General features: G+C 38.0%; 1 protein-coding gene across 2 annotated transcripts in view; it reads right to left on the bottom strand.

Moving 5' to 3' along the window:
- col15a1a (collagen, type XV, alpha 1a) overlaps positions 1 to 27092 on the bottom strand; it is a 121436-nt gene that overhangs the window by 53529 nt on the left and 40815 nt on the right. For both annotated transcript variants that reach the window (XM_049480444.1, XM_049480445.1), the window contains exons 3-4: positions 12276 to 12823; positions 1129 to 1203 (exon numbers count right to left, since the gene is read on the bottom strand). In XM_049480444.1, the coding sequence (XP_049336401.1) occupies positions 1129 to 1203; positions 12276 to 12823 (623 nt within the window). The remainder of the gene's footprint in view (positions 1 to 1128; positions 1204 to 12275; positions 12824 to 27092) is intronic.

Below are 27092 nucleotides of genomic sequence, written 5' to 3'. Positions count from 1 at the left end.
TTATTTACACATAAAAAAATCAACAAAATATGTAATTTTAACCAGCGGTGTCCAAACTACATATATGATTTCACCTGCCATGTTGAAATATGACATTTTTCTTAAATATATATTTTTTAATATTATGTAAATGACAGGTGAGCTTGCACATGTTGTTGTTTTTATGTGTCAATTAATGTGTAATAACAACAGAAAAATAACAACAAAAAAGGTTCTAAGTGGGCACTGCACTTATCTTACATCAGCCACTCCACGTACGTCTCCAAAATTAACATTAACAATTCATTTTTCATAAACATGAAATAGCTATGGTGTATGCTGCTATCACAACGCTTGTGAATAATTATGATGCTTTACTGTTTCTGTAGATCAGATGATTTTAAATGAATCCACTCTAAATTTAGAGCTTTTACTAAAACTTAAATTAGTTTCCAGGTAAATAAAAGTCTTCTTTAACTGTCAAACTTTTAAACCTTTTAAAACAAGACATCATAGGACAGGATGTACTGGAAATAAATGTCTATAGGTTGTATAACTTTAGAGCATTTCTATCGGTCCATTCAACATGATTAATGTTCCTAAATTGCAATGGTAAGTCAGTTGAGCACACATGATACAGAACAATTATAAATATGCCAAAAGATAAATATCTAATATCTATTTAAAATACACACTTGTCCCCTGCCCTGTTGCAAACCCAAATGCTAAACTATTATTATTAATGCTCAATGCTCAGCTTTATCCACTAGGGGGCAGTAGAGCTCAATGTTTAAACAGTTAAACAGTCCCCTAAAAAATATTATTGAGCCCCACTTCATGAGGACCTACATCCTACATCCCTGCACACTTCCTAACACTCCCTCTGTTCTTCCTACACTCATCTGTAGTGCATTATGTGAACTACACTACATCACTACATGTGCTGCTAAGTTGTGATGATAGCATGTTCAAAGCTTCAACTAAGAGAAAACATACAGATTTTACAGGAAACTGTTGAGGGAAATTTCTACATCATCATTTTTGGGCTTTCAAGTTACGAGTTCAAAGCTCTGGAGGCAAATCAAAGAGAGAAGAAGTGGATGTGAGAGAGAACACTGAGGACGGAGAGGAGTCCCAGTGGACACTTACATAGGGGTCATCCTCCTCACACTGCTCATCAGGGGCTCGCGGGTCTGGAGTCAGCACTAACTGCTGGATAGATCCCTGTACAGACAGAGAGAAAGAGAGAGAGCGTGTGAGAGAAACATTTACAAATAAAAATAGCAAGTAATAACCAATTTTAAAGATATAATAAAAAACAACCACTGATACAGGTCCAAAGGTTTTCAAATGTACACACAATATAATGCACAATATAATAGAGAAACTGGCCACCAGCAATGGAGGCAAAGGAGAGGAAGAATCATTGGAGTTGATCCCAAACTACAATTTCCAGAATCCCCAGCAGTGATCAATGCCAACCTGCCACACCTGTGCAGCATTGTATAAAAACATAGCCCAAAGCCTCATGCTCTGTCGCACCTTTGTAGAAGGGTGACTAGTAACAAAGGGTAAAGACAAGACAAGACAAGAAATGAAAATGCAACAAGAAGCAAAGTTTTATGTTTTAAGTGTACCAAGAATACCATATCCTTTATTCTATATACACCTTTTTCTACACCTCTATTGAGGTATTTTCTTCCCATTCATTCTCCAGTCTTGGGGATTACCTGGATGCTTTTTGGAAAGTATGAGAAGTCTTTGCCCCTGTTTACACCTGGTCACTTCATGCATCTTAAAAAAGCAGGATTTAATCTGAATAAGACCAGACCACATAAAAATGCAATACACATTTAACACAGATCCAAATATGTTCACTTCAGGAGATCTGAAGATGTCTGATACACTTTTATACATCCATCATCCATCCCTTACATATTTTATCCCACACAGCAATCAGATGTCAGTCTTATTAGAGTCCTGATTAACTACCAAGTGTAAATGCATGCAGTTAAATACTTTAGAAGGTAATTCAGATACTAGTCACATAAATTGACCAGGTGTAAACAGAGTAAACAGAGCTTTGTGGTTTTTTTTTTTTGGTCAGCAGATGTTTTTGCCATGCAACTTTCTCAGTGATGTCATGTTTTCCCAGTGTCATTCTTAATGTGGGATAATTTATACAGACCTTATCTGAGGAAAATAAGGCCTGTAGCTCTTTTAGATTAGTCCTGGATTAGTTTACCACTGGACAATGGTTCTCTCACTGGCTGTCTGCTGGAACCACAGAGTTCAATGAAAAAAATAAAAAAAGAAAGAGAGCAATGGGCTCATAACCCTTTCTAGACTGGTAGATTTTAATTAAATATATTACATGTACAGAAATGTATTGTTCCATCCATCTGGCACAGACACTGTAAGGCTTTGTTTAAGTTCAGATAATTCACATCACTTTGCATCACTTTACTCACATTATAACAGCTCACAAATATGTGTTGGTGTTTTTAAATTAAGAAACTTAAATTAAGTAACACTTCATGATCAATTTACACATTTCTTTCCCATGAAATTCCGGCCTAATATCCAGACATTTACATATAGACAGTATAGCTTTCGAATGAATGCTTACCTTTAAAAAATAAAATAGTTAAAAACTGTGTTATGAGATTATCTTTGCTATCTTAATGTGTAAAATAATAATAGATATAATAATAGATAATATAAATATAATAAAAAATAATAAAATACTTTTTTCATGGTACTGTACATAATTCAACAGCCTGTCTAAAATTTTACCCAGTTTGTTTCTAAGGTGGACACAACACTTAAAGAGACACAGAGAGTATCTATTTCCTTCTGGTCAGTTCTAGCAGATCCAGGCCATTAAATCCTTAACTCTGTTTGACTTTCAAGTTTGACTTTCAGCCACATGCAATATTACCAGCTTACAATCCACTCCCTGCACAGAGGAGCTCAACCAAACACACACAGGCGTTCCTGGCAGACTATTAGTACACAGCATCCAGAGGACAAACACCTGCTTTCCATTCAAGCTTTTAAAAGTTGGAGAGAGATAGAGTGTGATGCAGTAAAGAGACATAGAGAGAGACTCTGCCTGCAAACACTGGCAAACTAAATCAGCTCCACATGCTGGAGTAGTAAACAGAGCTTAGAGAGAAACCAACAAACACTCAGAGCAATTCTCACTCTCCCACTTTTCTGCAATGCCATCCCCATCTGACTAACGAGAGGTGAGAGGACAGCGTGTGCATAAACACGTGTCATGGAATTAAACCTAAATCTACAAAATGCCTTTATTATAAAAGGGTTTTCTTGATAGAAAATTATAGATTAGACACACTCTCATATCTATATATTTTTTCACAATTAACTTTTAAAGTATTTATTTAAAAAAGTGGGAATTCCAGTGATCTTAAAATGTCTACATAGTACATACACGTTATAGTAAGCCAAACTGTTATTTAGTGTCTCTTGTGTCTACAGTTGTGGACAGTGATTTGCTTTAACCCAAATGCTGTAAATACAAATGGCAACAAACTGACCTCTCATGCAACGCTACTGCTGTAAACATGCATTTAGTGACAAGCTGATACAGAAGAGATACAGAACTGGCACCTGAAATCAAAAGCAAGTGCTCTAAGGCAATTAATGCCATGATGAGTAATGTAATTAAATAAAGATCTGAAGGCAGGTCTTAGGTGCAGCTACACCAAAGTTACATAGTGCAGTAGCGGCATTCTGGACCCCAAGTAGTAGTGACAAAGATGCCGTTCCATCTACTGATTTAGATAGTTTAAGATGTAAGCAAGTAATCAAGGATGTTTTAACGTCAAATACAGCACTCTGAAAAAAACATGTTAAGCTAGACATAATATCCTTCTTGTTTGCTCATGCCTTCACAAAGACAACTGGCTGGGTTGTGAATGTAACTGTTGTAGGTTTAATGGGCAAGTACATTTAAATACATAGGATTATTGACATGCCAAAACCTACTACCTATGTTTTTTAATGTCTCTATACTGTCTAAAGTATTTAAATGAGATCTTTATGAGATCACCTAAAATAGATTTCAGTTAACAGCTGTGCTGAACTTACCAAGAGTTAATTACTTGAATTTCTTGTCTCTTAATGTGTTTGAGGGCATCAGTTGTAAATTGTGAAGAGGTAGAGTTGGTACACAGTAAATAGCACTATTTGAGTAATGTTTAATCCATATTTTGGCAAGAAAAATACTTTAGTAAATGAAGATCAATCAACATCTTTAAGTGCAGTCGCAAAGACCATCAAAAACATTATGATGAAACTGGCACTCATTAAGACTGCACCAGGAAAGGAAGAGCAAGAGTTACCTGTTGCACAGAATACGTTTATCAGATTTACCAGCTTTAGAAAGAGAAAATTAAAAGCATCTAAATGCTTCACAAAATATTTTGGTTGGTTTAACACTTACATTACTACATGATTCCATATTTGTTCCTTAATAGTCTGGACTTCAGTATTTATTTACAATGTTGGAAATAAATGAATAAAAACATTGAATAAGAAGATGTGTCCAATCATTTGACTGATACTGTATCTCTATGGATTTTGTGTCCACTAAGCAGATGTGTCCAATCATTTGACTGATACTGTATCTCTATGGATTTTGTGTCCACTAATATGGTACTATAAGCCAGATTTGTTTTTCTCAATGAACAATTTGGCATTACATCACTGTGAATGACTGCGTTTGGAACTTAATCTCTGAATTATGCAGAAAAAGGTCTGGAAAAAATGTAAGAATTTCCACTTTAAGATAAAAAATGAATAATTTGTCTGCAGCTGCGGGGGTTAATTCACACAGATTTCTGATGTACACTGAACTCTATTGTCTGCTGTGTTGTGATTAGTTTTCCTATAAGTTACCATGGCTACAGATGACCAACAGGAAGTGTGAGCTAAGGCTGCACGCATGGGTCTCCCTGCGGGGAAGAGTGTCCTCCTGACACGGGCTGTTCTCTGATCTCAGAGCTGCAGCAGAGGAAACCCAGCTCAGTTCTTCAGTAATCAGGGAATTCCACTGATCAGCTACAGTCTAACATTTAAAGAATGGGAAGAACATTGGATGTGGAGGTTTGTGCTATAACGTGTAATATTGGCACTGCTGTGCTGTGATTAGCATTGTAGTATTATACAGTAAAGAAAATATTTTAAACTTTAAAAAGTAGTTTATTTCCTCAGCATGTGTGTGTGAACTGTTAAAGGGAATGTGGCACAGCCTGCATCCTTACTGGCTCATTCATTGCAGCAGATTTTGGACTTGTTGGCTCAGCATATGCAAATACCAGCTGCTAACAGTAAACACATTGACCTGGGCAGGGCTGGGCTGGGCTGGGCAGGGCAGGCCACACACACTGAGAGTGGTGGTCTCCTCCTATGTGTGTCTGAGGCTGTGTGTGAGACTGCATGGAGACACCACATTGCATGGGGTGGCAAATATCTGACCTCACTTTAATTTGTTCAGGAATACACTAATTTTATTACTTTGATTATAACTAGATAATTGGCAAAATCGTGCCTATAAAATTGCAATTGGACTTCCACTAATTTTTAATGTATAAAGATCTTATTGCATGTCATTTTTGAGCATTTAAATTGGTCTATTAATCATAAAAGATGGACGATGGCGATATAAAGAACAACTGTCAGATTCACATTAAATCACATTAAGTCTTAAATATAATGATAATTATATATTGAATAAGACCACTGTATTATGGCATCACTCCAAGGACTGTAACAGGCGTATCCCTAAGGCACATAAACTCCCGTTTGTTATGCACACATGGACATGCAGCAGTGTACAAACACATAGCAAATGCCTGTTAGCAGCTATGCACATTTGTATATCAACAATAAACAGAATTGTTGGACTCGTCCATAAAGCTGCTCCCCTGAATTTGGCAATGCACCAATGTCAGAGCCCACCTGGCTCTTAAAGGAAATAGCAAGTGACATGCTAATTGGTTTATTTCACATTATGCCCAAAACACATGCAAAATTAATTAAGAGAATTGGTACATGCCATTTGTGCATTTTGAGGCACAAGGACTACTTTTCCCGTCTTTACGATAGCAAAGATACTCTTATGCCCTAAATCAAGCTGTATGGTGATGTCTCACCTATAGATAGCTAAATGTGTGTAACTATGTATAAAGTGTGGGAAAGGAAAATGTTAAATAGGCGGCAAATAACACACAGAGAGCATCCTTCCACTATTTTGCAGCAAATATGTTCATTCGTACAGCCAATCCCAATACCCAGAGCTTACTTTAGTCCAATGTTGAGAGTCCCACAAAACAATGGATTTTTTCTATGGAAATGGCCTCAAACCCTGCTTCTAAAGAGCTTCCTTACTGCAGAATTTGGTGCCAACCGGAATCCCCCTCACCTAAGTAGCTCTTTTTCTGCAGAAAATTAGCTCTTCAGGAGTAAAACTGAAGACCACTGTATTTAGGGGACCTTATCCAGTATCTATGCAGGCTTTTGATCTGACCCTAATCTACTACTTCCCCTGATCCATATAATTACAGCTTTTTGTTAGTTAGATTCATATTGGAGGTGAAACCTGCAGAAAGGTAGCTCTCCAGGAAAAAGTCTGTAGAGCCCTGTTCAGTGGCATCGCTCCAATGGCACAGCAGAAACAGCTCAGCGGAGCTCAGTTAGGTAAAGCTACATGAACGCTGGCCAGGGTCACATATTGAAAGGATATAGTATATGTGGCAGTGGGCTGGAGGGATCTGGAGCTGAGAGTTAGAGGAAATACTCCCTGCACAGCATCACTGCCGCACAACCAGGAAACCATTAAAATGGAGAAGACGCACAGCACATAGCAACTGCACTTCATATTTACGAACCTGGGGAGGCAGCCAAAGTGTGTGCATGTGTGTGTGTGTGTGCGAGTGTGTGTGTGTGTGTGTGTGTGTGTATGCAAGTGTATGTGTGTGTGTGTCCATCAGCTGGTCTGCACTGCATCTTGGCATCCATGTGTAACTGCTTTTATGCAGGAATGAGAGCGAGTGCCTGTCTATGTTTATGTGTGACTTTGTGCAGCATGTGCATCATATAATACTGGGGAAAATTCCACAGTTTTTCCTAAACCTGAGTGTAATTAAATAGTTATGTTGTAAACAAAGTAAGTCAGGGTTTGATTTAAAAAAAAAAAACATGCTTTTCCAAAGAACTTGCATAGACAGAATTGTTCAGAACCAGATTTATGACATTTTCTGCCAATACTGCTGATTGATGCCTGATATATTGTTTTATGAAGGTTTTAAAATAAACCTTTGGCCAAAAACATATTTCAAAATATACACACACAGTGCAGAGTTTAAACCCTGTTCTTTAATAGTCAGGACCCCCCAGGACCACCACAGAACAGGTATTATTTTGGTGATAGGTCATTCTCAGCACTGCAGTGATACTGCCATTATGTTGGCGTCTTAGTGTGTGTGGGTCAGACACAGCAGTGCTGCTGGAGTTTTTAAACACTATGTTTACTCCCCTTTCCCTTTCTTTATTTCTGTGTTCTCTCTTTCTTTCTCTTTCACATGTATGAAGATGCCCTGTTCTTGCTGTTGCCCAGTCTGGCTCTCCACTGTCTTGCTGCATCCTGGACCTTTATCTCTTGAAAGCTATGATAAAAAATTGTTGTAAAAAGTGCTATATACCATATTTTTCACAATATAAGGCTCACTTGAAATCCTTTCATTTTCCCCAAAACTGTCAGTGCGCCTTTTAATCCAGTGCACGTTATGTATGCATTTTACCAGTCAGGAGCAGTAAAGCCACTCTGCTGAAGTACAGCGTTATACAGGAGTTTCAGTTCAGTTCTCCAGCACCAAGACTAGGGTAGTATTAGCATTAGCCATTACCGCTATTTCCGTGCTCAGAGGTGAGTATTATCAGCCTGTAGCCTGCTCCTAACTCCAGCTAGCACTGCTGGAGCAGCATTAGCATTACCTACTAACCATGCTAGCTCTTTCGCTGTTTAGAGGTGAGTATTATCGGCCTGTAGCCTGCTCCTAACTCCAGCTATTAGTAAGCTGCTAATGCTAATGTTCCAGTCTTAGTGCTGGAGTAATTTGTGAATATAAGCTTACTGTAAATAAACGGAAGCCCTCTACACACCCGAATAAACAGTTTTTAGGAGAGAAATCTGTGTAGATTACCATCCACCACTCGTTTCTTATTGCAGTTTTGTTTACTTATCTTAGCTTTACCTAACTTAGTTAGCTCCCCTCACCCACCACCACCCAGTGGCGAGACCTGCTGAATCAGACGTTTCTTATAGTGTCTCTTAAAATGCGCATTATATCTGATGCACCTTATGTATGAAAATAGACCAGAAAATAGACATTCACTGATAGTGGACCTTATCTTTTTGGTGCGCCTTATAGTGCAAAAATATGATAAATAAAACTGAATTGTTTTGAACTGTCCACTGACCTACCAAGCTACTTTAACGTATAGATGTAAATTTAGAGATAGATGGTCATCTATCCTTAATCAAAGGTGACAGGATGCTGGTCACATGATACTTTTGACATAATGTTTCTGGTTGGTGGACAACTCTCAGTCTAGCAGTGACACTAAACTGAGGTGTTTAAAACCTCCAGCAGCACTTTTTCTGATCCTCTCATACCAGCACAGCACACACTAACACACCATCACCATGTCACACAAATAATAGCTTCTCTGTGGTGATCCTGTGGGGTCCTGAAATGAAGGGTGAAATATTGGGTGGATCATACCCGGTTCTTACACCAATGATCTACTGTGAATATAGAGCTTTTTTTCTCTGTCCTTCTCTTCTCCTTGCACAAGTATTCTCTCTCTCTCTCTCTCTCTCTCTTTCCTGCACTCTCTCTTTCATAACATCTGGCAAACGTTCAGTCACCATAATGTTTGGCAGTCTCTTAAACCATATACCGGCAGCTCAAGCCATATTTCAGTTGCTCTTTCCAGAACGCTAACAGGCGTGTTATTTAGGGTGTCCTCTGAATGTAAATATTCTCCAGCTCAGAGTGAGGACAGTCCTGAGTGCATAAAGCGCCTTTATTTACATTTATAGCTCACAGATTCCCGCATTTTTCCCAGTGATTACCAGGCCTTTGCATCAGAATGAGCTCATGCTCTTTTGAGGCCAGAAGCCGCAGTTCTGTTACTGGTTGTCGGCAGGAGAAGACGGGCCAGTTGACAGGCTCCTGTCTGACGTTCAGTCTGACACTAAGCACTGACGTCTAGTGCAGTACTTCTCCAATAGTGAAATACTAACCCCAATAATCTAACAGAGCTGTACAGACACGCTGATGTAACATCCCACTGCCACGTTGACAGTGCTGACATTAGCCTGCTGCTGTTGTTGCTTGTTGTTGAGGATTCACACACAACATCTGTTAAAGACCTGATCAGTGGCCCAACTGCAGAGCAGATTCCTCTGCTGAGATACTCTGTGTTGTCCAAACACAACTGTAGTAAAAAAGAATCCATAATACTAATCATTGCAGTGGTGTGCAGAAAGGCCCTTCTAACAGAGAAGGGGTGACAATAGGTGCATGTAAATCATTACATAATATATAATCAGAAAATATATATTATAGTTACTGTAAACTATAAGCCTATTTTTTTTATTAACTAAAATAAAAAACAGCAACTATTTCAAAGAGTTAGTCTGTTTTTCAGTTGCTACAGGACTCTTATCTGATTGACAGTGGTACTAAACAATCAAAACTGCTTTTTAAAGTGGCTTCTGCCCCCTTGTGTCTATGTGACCCTTTTCCTGATTTTGAGAAGGTGTAGTAATGAGTCTGTTAGCAAAGTCGCAGGACAATCTAACCAATCAGATTTATGATTTTCACCCATGGCTGTCTAACCCCTTTTAAGCGCTCTGCTGAAGGTGTTACGCGTTGCTTAGTGTAAAACGGAGCTCATGCTGGATTAGTTCGATAATTAGCGAACTATACTGGAATTTCGACAGTAAATAAGGCAAATTCTGTGTCGTATCATATTAAAAAGCCTTTTTAAAGGCTGCACTTCAATGTGAAACTAATTCACAATAATAGGCCGCCTGACTGGTGAGTTTTTGTGTGTACTTAATGTTTTGGCTGACCTGGCGTCTTTTCGGCCTAAACAAGTGATCTTTGTTGGCCGGCTGTACTTGTAGAAAAATTAAACATTGATTTTGTCATTTGTAGCTGTATTTGTGAGCTGTTAATTTGCATTAATCTCATATAACTAAGTCAAGACAAAGAATATGTAGTTATAATGTTCATCTATGTGTAGGAAGAGGGGGGGGATGTTGTAGAAGTGGTACCCACTATATTAACTGCACGCCACTGAATCATTGTATTCTGTGATTTCCTACATTAAATGGTTATATTTGCTCAGGTAAGAATCTTGTCCTTTAGTCTGAAGAAATTCCTTTGACAAAAACAGGCCAAATCAAATAATTTAACATGCAGTCAGATAAGGTACCATGTTACTCTTTCAGTCTTATCAGTAATAGAATATAACCAGCATTTTTATGAAGGTGTGTAATAAATACTATTGAGTCATCGCCATTAAGGAATGCTCACACAGGCCTGTCAACACACAACATCCATCATTACTACACAGTTCCTAGAGCCAATTCTGAGACATCTGCTCATCTTCTTCAAGTTAAGGATGATGAAAAGGGTCATCACGCTTCTTTTAAACACTTCCTTACAACCTTAAAGGACCTCTATAAACATCCTTCACCTCTGAAACAACCCAGCAACCCAGAAGAAGCCAAGCTTCATGTTTACTTAGGATTAGACCCCTAAGAACATTAAGTATACTAACCTTTTACAGTAAACCAAGCTAATCAGCATTCTGGCACTTTCTGCAGTCTGCAGTTGTGGGAGCCTTTAAAACAGTCATACCTATTAACCCATTGTGCTGGCTGGATGGATCTGGAGCAAATTCACTGCACAACAAGGTGCCTCGCAACAAAATAAGTTATCAAAAACAGAAAAAAACAGCAGAACTTGTTTACAGGAAAATATCCGATTTATTAGAAAAAAAAAATACTGTTTCTTGTATTTGTATTTCTAATAAATCAGAATTTCTCCAGTCAACAAGTTCTACTGTTTTTTTTTTCTATTGTTCACCCATTATGCTCCACAGTTCTATTACACAATAAGGATTACTACTAAAACTAGAACTATAAATACAAGCAATTCAAACTATGTAAGTTGTTGCTAAGGTATACCAACCTTAGCAAAAACAAAGAGAAATATGCTTGAGAAATATCAGAAATAGTTGTATTTGGATATAAACTATTTGTAACCCATTGCATTACAAACATGTAGGCCTAAAGTAAGAATATAGTCATAAATGTACACAGTTATGACTATCTACACACTAAATATAATATTTAGTTTGCTTTTTCTCAGTATCTTTATTGAATTCCTAATACGTTTATGATATTTTATGGGATGCAATTGCCTGTTATTGTTGTTATTTATTGTTATTTATCTTTACAAAACCACTTTCTAACCTGTCTTCATCCTTCACCCTGAAACAGACACATTTTCCTGCTGACAAAAGCAGTTCAGACTTAAACATTTCCTATAACTTTAGTGTTATGGTGCCAAACAAAACATATTCTGCTATAAAATCAACACCACTGACAAGTAAAGTAAATACTTCATCTACACTGACATCTGTAAAAGGGGAGGTTCGATTAGTTAGCAAGTGAACAGTTCAGATTCTTAAAGGCGATGTTTTAAAAGCAGTAAAAAAAGGGCGAGCAAAGATCTGGTGGCACAAGAGCAACCTACACAGTATTAGTAGTATTAGTATTAGATCTAACGTTATGATCTGTGCTGATCTGTTTACATCTGTATGACACAATTTATGCATCCAAAATTACAATAAAATTTCTTGGTATATGTCTGATGGGTTAATCCTGACTAATTTGATCATCCAGTGTTTCTCTACAAGTTTCTCTGCTTGTTGATTCAGTCAGACCTCCTTTGCTCCTTTTGCTGTTTCATGCTCAATGCCTTTAGGACAAAAGCTATTGTGAAAATACACAAAGAAATTTAAAGAAATACCACCACATTCAAAAGTAGACGCCAGTACAGCCATACCGAACCACTCCAGAGACCAGGTGCACAAACACAGGACCACAGGCGTAAACACACTTTCGTGCATAAACACACTACGGAAAAGCCTTTTATACACAGCTGTAAACAGCAGTTTTTACTCACCACAAACCTCTCCAGCCTGGTCCCTCCTGCATTCCCCACGAAGATCCCAGAGCTGGGCTGGAAGGTCAGCCTCTCCTGGCTCCTGTGGAAAGCCACCCTGTGGTGCTCCTCACAATCCATATAGAGCTTCACCTCCTCGCCCTGCACCACCAGAGTGAACCTGGCCCAGCGGCCCGTCAGGTCCCCCATCTTAAAGGAAGCAGCCTCCTGAGTGCGTGTGGATCCTGGTTCAGTGTAGTACAGAACCACTCGCTGTGAGCCATCTTCCACTGGCGCTAACGCTACTCCTAAGTGCACGATCTTCTGCAGGGCGTCAGTGATGGCGAAGAGGACTCCTCCACGGCGAGTGGTGGGCTTGGCAGTGACGATGATGGCAAAGTCCTGGAAGAAAGGGTCCGGGATGAAGGAACGCGTGAGGCGGCCCACGTTGGCATCAGGACCAAAGCTGTATGCAGGGAAACCCTCGAATCCGGTGATGAAGGAGACAGAGGGAGGGAGAGGAACACCGATTAGCTCCGTCAGATCCAGCTGCCCACTCGATCCCCTCTCTGAGAAAAGAAAAAGAGAGAAATTAGAATCTTAAAAAGGTGAAATTCTACATATTTCTCTAGTCTAGCTGTGATATTTGATTTGCAATATATTATCTACCGAAAACATGCTTAACTCATTTTTACATGACCATTTTTAAGCTCTCTTTACTGCTTGAAGCTAAACAAGCTGTTTTTGATGCGCTGCCTTGATTTATGTAAATGACCTGTGCTCAAAAAGTAGTTCTGGAACAAAAATGTGGAACAGTTTCAGCATAAAGCTTTAAGGGTATCAGAAAAAAATACACTTCAGCTGCTACTTCAGTTTTCTGGATAATGCAATATATTTTTTCATCACCCACATCTTCATCCACAGCTGTGTGCAATAACAACCCAGGAAATAATAATAAAAAAAACAGGAGATAACTAATTTTGTATGCCCTGTTTGGAATTGTACATTTTGCAACGTTAAAAATGCCAAAGAATGCACTTATAATCAGTATTTTAAGGCTTCATTTTTTTTGCTCTACGTAAAACATCCAAACACTATGTTACCACCCTATTTACAACTGTTATTTTGCCTGCAACAAGCTATTTTTTAAGAGGATTTATGGGGAAGAAACGTTTAGCTCTGCTTGGCTGTATTGTAGAACTAATGGTTCACAAAAGTTACATATTATAGTATAATTTTAACACTTTAACAACAATTCTGTAATTATTTCTCAGTCTTATCAGAGAGTGTTGCAGTTGTTTTCATTTTATCTTAATTGATATTAGTGTTTTTATATTCTGTTAACTTCTTAAATTTGATTTCATGTGATCAAGTTTTACTATGTATGGCTATGCATTTAACATAATCTGAATTTTGCTGTGTTGGTAGATAGATGAAGAAATTACATCAAGGTTAGTTTTTAGCCTTGCCCTAAGTCCCTTTTTGAGGTTAAGTCATGACAGTAAGAGAGAAAACAGGAGCTTTTCTTTCTGATGTGCATTCAGCTGTAGTACAGCAGTCAGTTGAAGTAGTCAGGTTTGTTTTTAAGGGGGTAGATGTGGGAGAGAAGCAGTTTAAATAAGGAATATCTGCACCTATTAGGCATGTTTAGCTTAGCAACCTGTATCCCATAGCTAACAGAGCCTGGAGGTGAAGTGCTGCTCTCTAGTATCAACAACAAAATTCACTCGCATCTCCCAAGTTGCCATCAGGTTTTACTAATTTGCCAAAGCTGTCTAGGGCTATCTCTACACATTTTTCAAATAATACAGTTTGATATTCTATGGCATCTTTAACAATGTGCTTTTGCATACAGTAAATAAACCATTAAACCAACACACAAGATGTGAGTTTTTCAATGTGATTCTATATTTTTCAGCACTGGGGGAGTGTGAGGGATGGAGATGATGAATCACAATGAACCACTGGAATAACAAATGGGAGGTGTTCTGTATTATTCTTTCACTAAAACGTCTTTAGTAATAAAGAATTATAGTATAATGATGAACAGTCATAAGCTGCCATTTGTACAGTAGTTGCAGGAGTTAGTCATAACTCTTCAAAAGTACCCCATAGATTTCACATCATACTTGCATAGTGAAAAAAGAGCCAACTATCCAGCTGTGGATAGCCACACACACACACACACACTCAAGTGTTCTCATATAAACATCCAAGGTAACATTTTGGTCTCTACATCTACTCCTGCCCACATCAATCAATTTCTGTTTTGAAAAAGACCTTCCCACCTCCATCCATTCATCACTAAAGCAGTTTCCTAAAGCATTACCATCTGAAACCAAGCATCACCTCTCCCAAACCAAGCACTGCTTTTGGACCAGTTTCCCCAGCATGGCTTCAGAGTCGAACATCAGGGACAAGCACACAGCCTTGGTCTCTGATCAGCAGATTCAGGCACAATCCGTCTGAAACCTCGAGACAATGCTTTAACCCACATTCCTACTCCCTCCCAGTATCCCAATCCCACACACACACGGTCCTAATTAAGTCTGCAGAGAACTGTAGAAACAATCGCTCGCTCTGTATGAGGTGAACCGGCGTGCGACAGAATCATCTGGAAGATATTAGCTCAAGCTAATATGAGCAATGCTGCTGAGAGTGCTCCTGTGAACCAGGGCCGAGACGCACAATGCACACACTTCAGCCTCCACCACAGAGGGTGGTGTTCTGACATGAGCAATGCTCTGGTCTGTCTGGGCTGATGCAGCAATTCTTTTTTTGTTAGCAGAGAGTTTGAGTAGTAGAGTTTATTGGCTTAATATTGTTTAAGAGCTTTAAGCGAAGTGTGAAGTTTTTAATGAAAAAATATCAGATAAGTATCATCACAATATTTAAAAAAAACTCATATGATATTTTGTTATTCAGCAATATCTATTGATACTTAAAAACAGGGATTTCAGAAGTCAATAATCCAACGTGTTAAGATATAAATGTGATATTATGATATTAGCCTTAGGGAATAGGTGGCAATACTTTGCAAAGTAAGAGTATTACAAACAGGTTACAAACCACGGTACATGAGAAACAGGTGAAAGTGGTTAGTACTCTGGAGATAATAAATGGGATCTACAGTAAGAGGAATTAATGAAGGCAGATTGAGAGTCTGTAAGTGTGACAGGTATCATCCTATCCTATTTTTTTTTTACTGTAGAGGATGATCAATCAGTTAGGTGAAAGAGCCATTTAATGAATCTCTTAAACTCTTTGGAACTGCTGGTGATTCATGAATTATTTCCCCACTAAGAACCAACTCAGACAGTTTGCATTGCATTCAATTTAGTTGCAATCAGTAATCCTTAGAATGTAACAAATTTCATATATCATAGTGCTTAATACAATTAAGCAATAATAAAACAATTCCAATATTGATACAAACAATATAAATGCCTGTGCTGTGTGTCATCATGCATTGGCATTTCCAGGCAACAGAAACCTATAGCATTCTGCCCTTTTGTGCATGACTTAAATGCAGTAAACTGATGGCGACACCCTTTAAAGAACATCAGTCAGATGTTGTAAATAGTGTATATCTCTTAAAAACCTAGGCCATTTTCTTTTACTACACTCTAAGACATTTTTACATTAATAGCGGACATATTTTGCACTGTAATAATAAAATATACTAGCCCATTAAAAAAAACAGAGCATTAGGGGTTAAGCTGGAGACTACAAGACTACTAGCAACAGATTAAATAGACCTGTATTAATAAAGGCCTGTTTTAAATACCCCACAGCAATAAATGTGCATTTTGGTTCATTACAAGGCATTTGGTGAGGAAATCCCCATTCAAATGTAAGACAGCAGTCAGAAATGTGTTTGTTAGCAGGATGCTTTGGGCGTTGCCAGGCTACAGGGCCCAACATCATTGCACAAGTTTGCGTGACAAGCTGTTTTTAATCCCACAGTTGGTGGCCAAAACAATTCCAATCCCTGCATTGATTAATGACTCATATCACAAAACACAGCTGTTCACAGCTGTCCACCTTATTCAATGGATATTACGAGTCTTTCAGGAATAGTAAGATTCTGAAGCAGACAATGAGATCTTATACAGAAGCCAAGTGTCCAGCTTCACTTTTATCATCAACCTACTGAACCTTCTGTGGAGAAACTCTTGTCTGCAGTCTGATCTTATCTCATCTACTGTGCGGCTCAAGTCCCCTTGATCGAACCTCAATTCCCATGATTCTCAGTGAAATAAAGGACTGTGTCTCACGCAGCTGTGAAGGAGTGAGTCGTAACTTCATGTTTGGCCTGGAGAGGGTTCTGTAGGCCAGATATCAAGTTCTACACGAATGTTTGGACAGCAGCGTCTCTCCCTTGCCAAAATCGGCAGTGCTGCACTGACCCACACAGCTGTAAAAGAACTTACACCATAAAAATTTATCTCACTCACTGAGATGATTAAAAAGAAGGGTTTAGAGCGAGCATATGAAACTAACAACTAAGACTTTCCATGTTTGTGTTGCTAATGAGCGTATCGAAAGCAGTTCAGAAAAACTGCTGTTGCATAAGCAGGTCATCAAAATGCCTTGGCAACTCCTTATTCCGTAATATTGCATGTCTGAAATTACAGTTATTACTCAGTACTTATAATGCAATGAAGTATATCTTACATGCTTTACTTCTAAAACTGTGCAATATAATGTATAGCCTGAGGTATACATGCAAATATTTAACTGTTAACTCTTTACATACATTTTGTGTATATTCATCATATTTCTGCTTAATTCATATATTTAGTAATATACATTACTACTATCGTGCTGTGGAATGATTACCAGAGTCTCATCATCAGCTTTTCAATGTATGAATGTCCTAACCGTTTTGCCATACTATACACTGCTCTGGCAAAAGTCATGGAATAAAAAGTAATTGTGTAGTAAATTCATTATGAAGTGTAAACTCAGTGGACAGTTTGGAAAAGCTCACACTGGAAGAAGTTGTGTGGTGTTATCTTATGTATAGGGCTGAACACTGGACAGTGTGCTCATGGCAAGGCGATTTAGTTAGGTGAATTATCAGAGTTTCAGTGAGGCCTGAAAGCAATGACAATGCTGAAATATTATACTATACAACTGTCTAAAACCAGTAATCAAACAGGAGAAGGTATCAAAAGAATCCAAAATCCAAAAGGGTGAACAGAGGGGGAAATCGTGCTCAAATAACAGTGTCAGCAAACAGGATGCTTTGGGGAATAGGTGGAAAGTAAGATTATTATAAACAGGTTATAAACTAAAGTACTTGAGAAACAGGTGAAAGTGGTTAGTACTCTGGAGATAATAAACGGGAACTACAGTGAAGGGAATTAATGGAGGCAGGTAGAGAACTTGTAAGTGTGACAGGTATCACGCTACCTCTATTTTTCACCGTAGACGATGACCAATCATAGACCGTAGTGCAAATGGTAGTGAGTGCCATATGAATATGACATTCTATTTACCATTACTCAGTCCCCAGGGACACTTCCATACTGGGAATATGTCATAGAAGGTATTGGAATTGTTTGTGTGAACATCGAAGAGTTTTGTAGCTTCCATAGGACATGGCAAAAGTCATGAGATACTAGCTCCTGTTTCATTACATGAATAAATATCAATAAACATCAGTACAAAAAGCCTTTTGCTTGCGAGTAATTTTTTTTAAATGTTGATTAGAAGAACACAAATGTTTGTTTATTTGTATCATTCAACTATTCATATTTTGTAACACAAGCGTACCAGTTAAACAGCTTTATTTGCTTTTACAGATACACTGCTGTATACTCACTGTACTGTATGCAAGCATATCTATGGTATATTCATGTAACTCTTTATAAGCATGGGCTGGTGGTCATGGCTTAATGGTCCTTGAGGTCAGGGTCATAATGATGACATAAAATAAACATTTCTTTGTTAGTTCACGTTTTATAGCGAACCAGGGAAGCCTTCAAATGTTTTGAAAAGTGCTAACAAATGCTTTATAGATGTTACTTTACGGTAAAGTTACCAGGGCTACTGAGCTATTGCTGGAAATGCATGAAGGAGCATGAGGCAGATCCATTTGGGAGCAATCATTTTTCATTAGCACATTTGCGCAATGGAACAAGGAGTCTTTGCTGATCCAGATGTTGCCTATTACCTGAGTGAGCAAGTGGTGAAGAATGGGAGAAAATAGACAATTGTCATTCTCCAAATGGAAGGTCTGAGTCCAGACTAGGGTCACTTTTATCTTAAACATAAAAGAAATAAAGGGGTCACCTTGACAGGTGAGATTTACTGTGGCTCTGTATGAAATATAATGATCATTATGTCTGTGTGTTTTATACTGCTATTAAAATTGTTTGGATTCTTTCCCAGTAAGGTTTTGTAACCTTGAATGAAGGTAAAGAGATTGAGATGCCAATGCATTTGTTGATTGTTTCATCCTGTGTGGTAGACAGTAAAGTGTTTATGAAGTTGGATCATGATTCCCATTAGTATTTGTATTGTGCCATCTTTAGCCCTGAACATGAAATGTAATCTAGAGAATAACTGAGTGTATCAACCAGACTAGAACAGATATGATTCAGATAGAGTTGTGTCAAGATTTGATTCAGAGTTTATTAGAGACTTGAACCCTATCCTGATGGGATACGTTTCTCAGGGGGTCCTTAAGTAGTTTTCTCTTTTATAGGGAGTTCTCTGTGCTTTTTTTCCCTGTCCGGAACAACCATGTATGCAATTTTCTCAGACGTCCTCTGAAAAAATCACAGTCTGAATTACCTACTGTTTTTCGCTGAACTCCGTGGTCTTCTGTTATTTTAAGTCCCGTCCGAATCCACATCTCTGAGTTTCGTCACCTTGCGTTTAATAAAATAGCTATTTTTTAACTGACACGCACCATAATTACACTTTGGGTGCACATTTCCACGGAGATCCATGTAAACACAAAAGTGAGTGAAAATGGAGGAGCTACTGAACGCAATTTCACGTGACAGAGAAAGCCAAAAAATAACTGGTCCTCCTGTTTTTTCAATTGCAGTCTGAATGTATGAGTTTTGAGTAGAAATGTGAAATATTTTTTAAAGATGTCCCACTGAGAAAGTAATTCCGTCCGGACAGGGCTTTGGTCTTCAAATGTAGACCGAAAACATACCTTCTCAGGCTTGCTTTTAATTAATTCTTCATTGCATTACAGTTTTACCTTTATAGCTTGTGTTACTCTGAATACATATTTTAAAATATTTTTTTGATTATTATTAAACCCCTTCATACTTTAATCTTTTCGTCTCTTCTACTTTCTTCTCTCTATTTATTCTTTGTTCTCCATGATCTAAACTGCCCTCTGTATTCTCCTCAATGCTGATGCGAGTCCATTCATGGTTAGGTGCCGGTGCCCGTCTACCTCTGGTTCAGGCTCTTCTCATTGTGTAAACTCACCAGTGTTTGCCACAATCCTCCTAACTTTTCCTCTTATCTCTTCCTATATCTTTCTATATCTTTCCCATGTATTGAAGTGCCCTCAAATGCTAACTATACACTTCACTCATTAACATTATATTACTAATATGAAAACCAAAATGATACAGTATAGACAGTTATATTACATTTTCTATTATTTTAATCAAACTGAAAGTAAACCTGAAGCACAATAAACTTTCATGGTGGTCCACATCTGGGTCACTACATTTCAAAGTGTGTGTGTGTGTATGCTTGGTTTCCATAGCTAGTCCTTCAGCCCAGAAATACTTAATACATCAGCACTGTTGCCATGTGTTGTGAAACCACAGACTCCAGGGTAATCTTCACCCTAGTTAGTGGTCAGTTTTCAGACTCCCCAGCTGACTGAACCCATACCATCTGCAGAGCGATACGCCTCACTTAAACATCTACAGCACTCTGAGTATCTAGAGACCAACAAAATCTATGGCCACCTCATAACCAGACACAGTACTGGACAAAGAACACTCTCCATGTCTCCTCGCCTGATGAGTCCCAATGGTGCAGTTTATGGAAAAATGATGTTTAATTGACCGTGATCAATCTGCACTGTCAACAGCAGAGTTTTTTTATATAGACTACATAGACAAAGTATTGGGGCTAGGGCTTGACGATAAAATAAAAAACACATATATGAATATGCTTAACACAGAAAGAGCCCATGGTGGCGTATGTGTCACAGACCCTTTTATGGTTGTGGAAAGTTCATTACAGCAATTTGTCCATCATTTTAACTCATATAGTGACATGTGAGAGAATCACAGGATAGTGTATGTATGGATGTTATACAGAATGTAGAATGTGCTGGGTTTTACATTCATATAACTAGTTCTAACCTGATTTTTTTAATAAAAATAAATTGATAAAACACAATTATGAAATTGATGTGTCATCTATGTACTTTCGTACTCTGTGGTATTTCACTCACTCAGCAGTGGATTTTGTTGTTTGAGATGAGGAAATAAAATTGTTAGGCTGATCCTCCACAGGACCACCAATAACTACAGTGCAGAAATACAAACAGAACACAGAAAGCGGTATATGAGAGTAATAATTCCCATAGCAGTGACTGCTGTGTTAAACCCACAGCAGGAGAGAACCTGTGGTGAACATTTGAGGTACAAATTAGACTCATTATGGAAAGAATCGCTGTTTCAGTAGCTGGATCTTTAGTCTAGTGAATATTACAGCAGCAGTATTATCCCTACTGCTGTGCCAGACTCAGAGCTTTATTAGCAATAATATTCATACACAAGAACTCATATTTCCCAAACAACACAGCCAGATCCACTTTCCCATAGCTTTCCCCAGTAAAACATGAGCTGTAACTGTACACATGATGGTGCTATAAAGTTGAGGGGTGTGGACCTCTAGGGACCTCATGATATCGTATTTGGGTCATGATACAATTCTATTTGTGATTTGCCAAGTGTGACTTGTGATGCTGCATATTGCAATTCAGTGTGACTGATTTACATCTGCCTGCAAAAACATAGCTTGCAAACTATTAGAAGTTTTAAAAGTACATTTCTGTATATTTTTAAAGTAGTAATTTAGACCTGGTTTTACCTGGTCACTTTATGCATCTTGAGAATGAGAATTATATCTGAATTAAGCCAAGCCACAAATTTAAACATTAAAAACAATTACAAATCACATCACTCAAATAACTTGAGGAGGTGGGCTGAGACACATCTGAGCTACATGTTATAGCAGAGTAAAACATCTCAAAGACACATTCAGCAACCCAAAGTAGTAAAACACCACCAGTAATACTGTGACAGGCAGTGCTGCACCACACACCACTTTACTGCAATCCTATGACTTTTGGCATTTCAGTGCAGAAACAGGTCATTTGTGTGATATTTTCTGCAAGTTTTAATACCCTGGTTTTTAATAACAGTTTTCATGCATCTTGGCATGTTCTCCTTCACTAGTCGTACACACTGCTTTTGGATAACTGTATGCCTGGTGCAAAAATTCAAGCAGTTCAGCTTGGTTTGATGGTTTGTGATCATCCATCTTGAGTATATTCCAGAGGATTTCATAATTTTTTGTGGTCCCAGAGCTGTGTATATGTATAACGGTACAAGAACATCTGGGCCACTGACTGACTACCACAAGCTTTCAGCACTACATACAATCCCATCAGCACCATTACATCTGAAAATATACAAACAGTGTGACCAAGATCAATCATTCAGCACTGTAGTAGAAATGTTTTAAATGTTTGAGGGATTAACAATCTGATAGGGAAACAGATAGGATTTACTGTTGGATAAATGTGATATTTTGACTAGTTCTGCCAATATGTTTGACCGCCTGATTGTCAGCGTTGGTCTGCTTCTATTTAAACGTAGTGTACTGTGTCATTTCCTTAGTCATCTTAAAAGTGGTGACTCGCTTGCCAAATGCCATCACCCCCCTGGATCTCAAAGCAATTAAATTCATTATTGGTTCACAGCCAAATCTAAAGAATCCTGTTGTACAGTAAAGTACAGTGAACTGCTTGTTGTTTTGACCTGAAAATCAAATAATAGCTATACATTTACTGCTAAAGTGAGGTATGTCTTTAAGTTTAGCCTACACTGAACAGAAGCCACTGTGTGGAAAGGAAGAAGCCGAGCGCTTGTTGCTGAGTGCCTGTTGGCACGTGTGTGACCAGAGCAGCAGCCTCAACTATGTTAAATCAACCACTAATGTTCAAGCAGATCCTGTTCCTGAATGAAAGGAAACTTTAAGAGATGAGAGGTTCCACACTACAAATGTGAGTATTTCACAATAAAAAAACAAACAGCCATATTAAAAAAAGATTTATAGATGTTCTGGAATGCACCATAACTGGATCTGATTCCTTCATTTTTTCCTTTTTGTGAAAAACAGACATGAATTTCATCAAAAACATAAATTAAACACATCAAATAAGATTAAATAAAATGTTTGGTAACATTTAGGGTACAGAAAGGGTTAATCAATTAACAGTGAACAGGAAAGTGTCAGGGTGACCCAGGCAGGGAGACGAGGAGGCGGACACAAGTGCAGGTAAGGGAAAAATGAATAATTTAATAAATAAATATAAATAAACAAAAACAAGAAACAAGTAAACACTTAAACATAAAACAGGGAGATACATACAAGGAACTATGGAATAAACTAAATGACTGAAAATAACCAGAAACAAACGAGAGGAACCAGAGAACTAAAACAAACAAACTAGAGATAATAATAATGATAAACAAACAGGAAATATATACAAGGAGCTAAACTAGGAATCAACACAAAGCAGGGGTATGTACAAGGAACTAGGGAACACGGAGCTAAACAAGAAACTAGAAAAACCAAACAAGAAATAAACAAAACTAAACAGGGCAGGGATATATTAACAAGGGAATAAACTAATAAACACAAGCAGGGTAATATACAAGGAACTAGGGAACACGGAAATAAACAAGAAACAAGAGATAAACAAAGGACAAGGGCTAAAGCTAAGAAAACGAGGGCTAAGCTAGGAAACACAAGAACGACAAAACAACAGAGGAAGGTGCAAAGACCGACGGAGACAAAGTGGTAGACGAGGGCTATTTAAGGAAACAGGAAACACTATAATTAGAAACACCTGGGGAAGGGGCGGAGCTACAAATGAGAAACACATGGTGGAAATCTACTGACAGGAGACACAGAGAGGCACAGGTCACGTGGGGAAGACACACAGAGACATGAGACAGGGCTAAGACATGGCAGAAAGTGTTTTTGAATTTTCAGGAACGTCCTTAAAACCACCAAGCCACCTTAACTGGACACTACAGTGAAGTGAGCTATACAAGGTAGAACTGCCTCTGACTGTTACCTTTTTTTCTCTTGTGACACAAAAACAAAATAAAAGTGCACATGTAGAATAAACAAAGCATCTCAAATGTGTGTAAATGATTTTGCATTTTTATTTAGCCCGAATGATAAATGATCAATAATCTTACTTAAAAATCTTGCCTAAAAAATTTCTATAAGAATAAATTAATGTATTAAATGTTGCATAAAAACTATTTCACATTACACAGTATACAGTACTAATCAACAGTTTAGACTCTTCAATGTTATTTCCCTATATTGTAAATTAATACTTAAGTCATCCAGACTATGAAGGAACCATGTAGAAACTTAAAAGCGTAAAACAAACCAAAATACTCTGTGAAGCATTTAGGTGCTCTTATCTGGGGTGCTGTTAACTTGTGGTTTCTGAGGCTGGTAACTCTGATGAACATGTTCTGTACAGCAGAGGTAACTCTTGGCCTCCCTTTACTGGCATGGTCCAGATGAGAACCAGTTTCATCATAAATGTTTTGATGGTCCTTGCTATTGCACTTGAGGATACTTTCAAAATTCTTGAAATGTTTCGGATAATTTCTTAAAGTAATAATTTTCTTTACCTAGTTGTGTAGTTTTTGCCATAATATGGATTAGAACATTACTCAAATAAGGTTATTCACCGTATGTCAACTATACCTTTAAACACATTAAGAGGCAAGAAATTCTAATAATTAACTTGACAAGTTCAGCACAGCTGTTAACTGAAAGCCATTTCAGATCAATACCTCATAAAGCTGATTGAAAAAATCCAGCCAAGATGTGCAAAGCTGTCATCTAAGCAAAAGGTGCTACTTAAAAAAATGTAAAATATAAAACATATTCATATGTTTATAATTTTTTTATTCACGAAATAATTCCATATGTATTTAAAATAATGAAAAAACACTAATGTAATAATGAAAATTCATAATGAACTGCTGTCAGGACTAATTGTGCTCTTTGTAATAAAACATGCATTAACTATCACAATCACATTACCCACCTCCATTAACTTTCACTATGTTTAAACTGCTCTATGTAACTGTAACTGCATTAAAGGATCAGCATGTAAAGCCAACCTTAGGTTTTTGAAACTTAGGTAATCTCCACAGGAACTAGTTTTACAGCAATGTAAATCTTTTCAAAACTCCATCTGACATCTTATCAGCACATCAAACTTAACGTAAAGCTCTCCATTATACCAGCTGCACAGTGTTATATAAAGTATGTATAAAATGTAAGAATGCAGAGAAGACTTAACCACTTTAACTGTGAAAGAGCTACAAATCTGCTATCGCTTAAATGGTCTACTGCTGACAGTTCTAAGACTTTAAGAATGTGCTTCAGACAGGCCTCTGAACTGAGACGTTTTCCACTATAAATCTCACATTAAAAACCCATCTCTAATGAAACTGTGCTGTGACACTCAAGCAGTGGATTAATACATACAACACAGTAGTTTCACTGCTGTTAAAACTTCACTTAGCACAGCATTCCTTCTGGCTACAGGCATCCAGCAGAAAAGGGTGTATACGCAAGTCTACTCTTACTCAGCCAAACTTATCGTCCACAACACTTAAATCACTTTTCTGGCATTTGAACATATAGCACAAAAAATATATACCACATGCTGGTGATTAAGTGAATCACTGTTTTGCTGATCAAGGACATCATTGAATCATGTTTTTCATCAGAAATAATCCAGATCAAATTGCTCTAAAGGTTATTGTAATGTCGCCCTGTGCCCACACACCTACCATAATATTTCAGGGTAAAAAATAATATTTTATAAAAATTAATATTTCAGGGTATTTAATATAATGAAATACTTGTCAGTGCAAAGAAACACTAAAAAATAATTGATTAATTTCCAGAATATATATACTTCTGCAACAAAATAAAACACTTTAAACACTCAGCCCTTCTGGAGTCACCATTGCTCCACCAGCTGCTCGCGTTCAGAGGCTGTACTTGTGACGTAACTACGTAAAGACATGTGACGTGGCCAAAAGAACTCCCGCGAAAAGCGACCCGACAACTTAGCAGGGATGGTCGTTCCAGCACACTGGTACCATTAAACACAATATTTTATCCCTTTCCACTCAGAAATGCTTCTGCTTTCTGCCGCTTAAACCTAAACAGCAAAACAAAAACAAAGTAGGCTTCAAGACATAATATTTCCATCCTTACAATCTGAATTTTTTATCGGTTCAAAAATTATAATAATTTTATCGCACTCAATATAATATGACAAACACATAGTTGAAATTAGAGGCTAAAAGAAAACTATGCTCTCTTATCTGTTTTCCATCGACATGGAACCATCATCGCTCTGGGCCGCGCACCCAATTTAGAACTGGTTCGCTGCATTTTCACCAACAAAAACAGGTTCCAGAAACATTTTTTGTTCGCAGCGGAAAATCGAAGAATACTAATGTTCTTCAGCGCAAATCATGATCGCTGTGCAATCCCCTATGTTGATGATATATGATGTGACATTTTGACGATTCCACTAAAACTGGTAGAAACATGAACTGGTTCTTTTGGTGGGGTGAGTAGATGAAGCTCTTTTGCTTCATCACTGAAGGAAATTGTGATGCTGGATGACACAGGCATTGTTTAATTCCTGCATTGGAGCTAGGAAACCAGCACTCTTGTCTAGTGATGCTGCATTGGCAGCAATTCAAAAAGAGGAGGCGTAAGCTTGTCCTTACCCTCCTATGAATGGATTTGAAACATCTATCCATCTATCCGTTTCTATCCAGCAGAGCAACTTATTAATAAAATCAAAACTTCTTGAACAACCTTCAAATAATTGCTGACCAAGCAATCCCACGATTATCCCTGTTTAGAATCACAGAACAATTGTACTTGTGATCCAACGACCTGGCCTCAGTATCTCCATATGCTAATTATTAGACTACAGAGTTAATGAGTGACCCTTACGTTATTACAGTGAACGGCATCACCCCGATGAGATCATCCAGTTCATAATGAGGAGCTTTGACTTCTCTCCTCCGGGGGATTGTGTTAGTAAAAGAGCGGACTAGTGGACTAGAGCATTAGCTCATCGCACAGCAGCACTGCCATTACCTCCATTCACTCCATTCACTCCATTCCCATGGGTTTGTGTAGGGGAAACTCTAGAGGGGTGCCTTGTGGGGTACAGTAGGGGGGGGGGCAGTAGGTTTTACTGTGCTCTTTAGCAGATTATTCCACCCTCCAGGAGGATTCAGTTGAGATGAGGTGAAAGCCTAGGTGAGCTCCTGTGCTCAGGGTATGATTAAAAGCATTAAAGATGGAATTCTTTAATACAGCTACAGTGGATATGAAGTAGGGCTGCACGATATATATAGTCACATTGCAGGACATACAATGTCACCTAAGGCAATTAAATGAAACACGTCATGTTGCAATGTTTTGATTCTTGACACAAGAAGTAAATACACAACACTGTCTCTGTGTCTGTGTGAG

Source organism: Astyanax mexicanus, chromosome 6 (assembly GCF_023375975.1).
Source record: "Astyanax mexicanus isolate ESR-SI-001 chromosome 6, AstMex3_surface, whole genome shotgun sequence".
Classification (NCBI taxonomy): Eukaryota; Metazoa; Chordata; class Actinopteri; order Characiformes; family Acestrorhamphidae; genus Astyanax; species Astyanax mexicanus.
The sequence above is the reverse complement of the archived record's forward strand: the minus strand, read 5'-3'. Positions and strand labels throughout refer to the sequence as shown.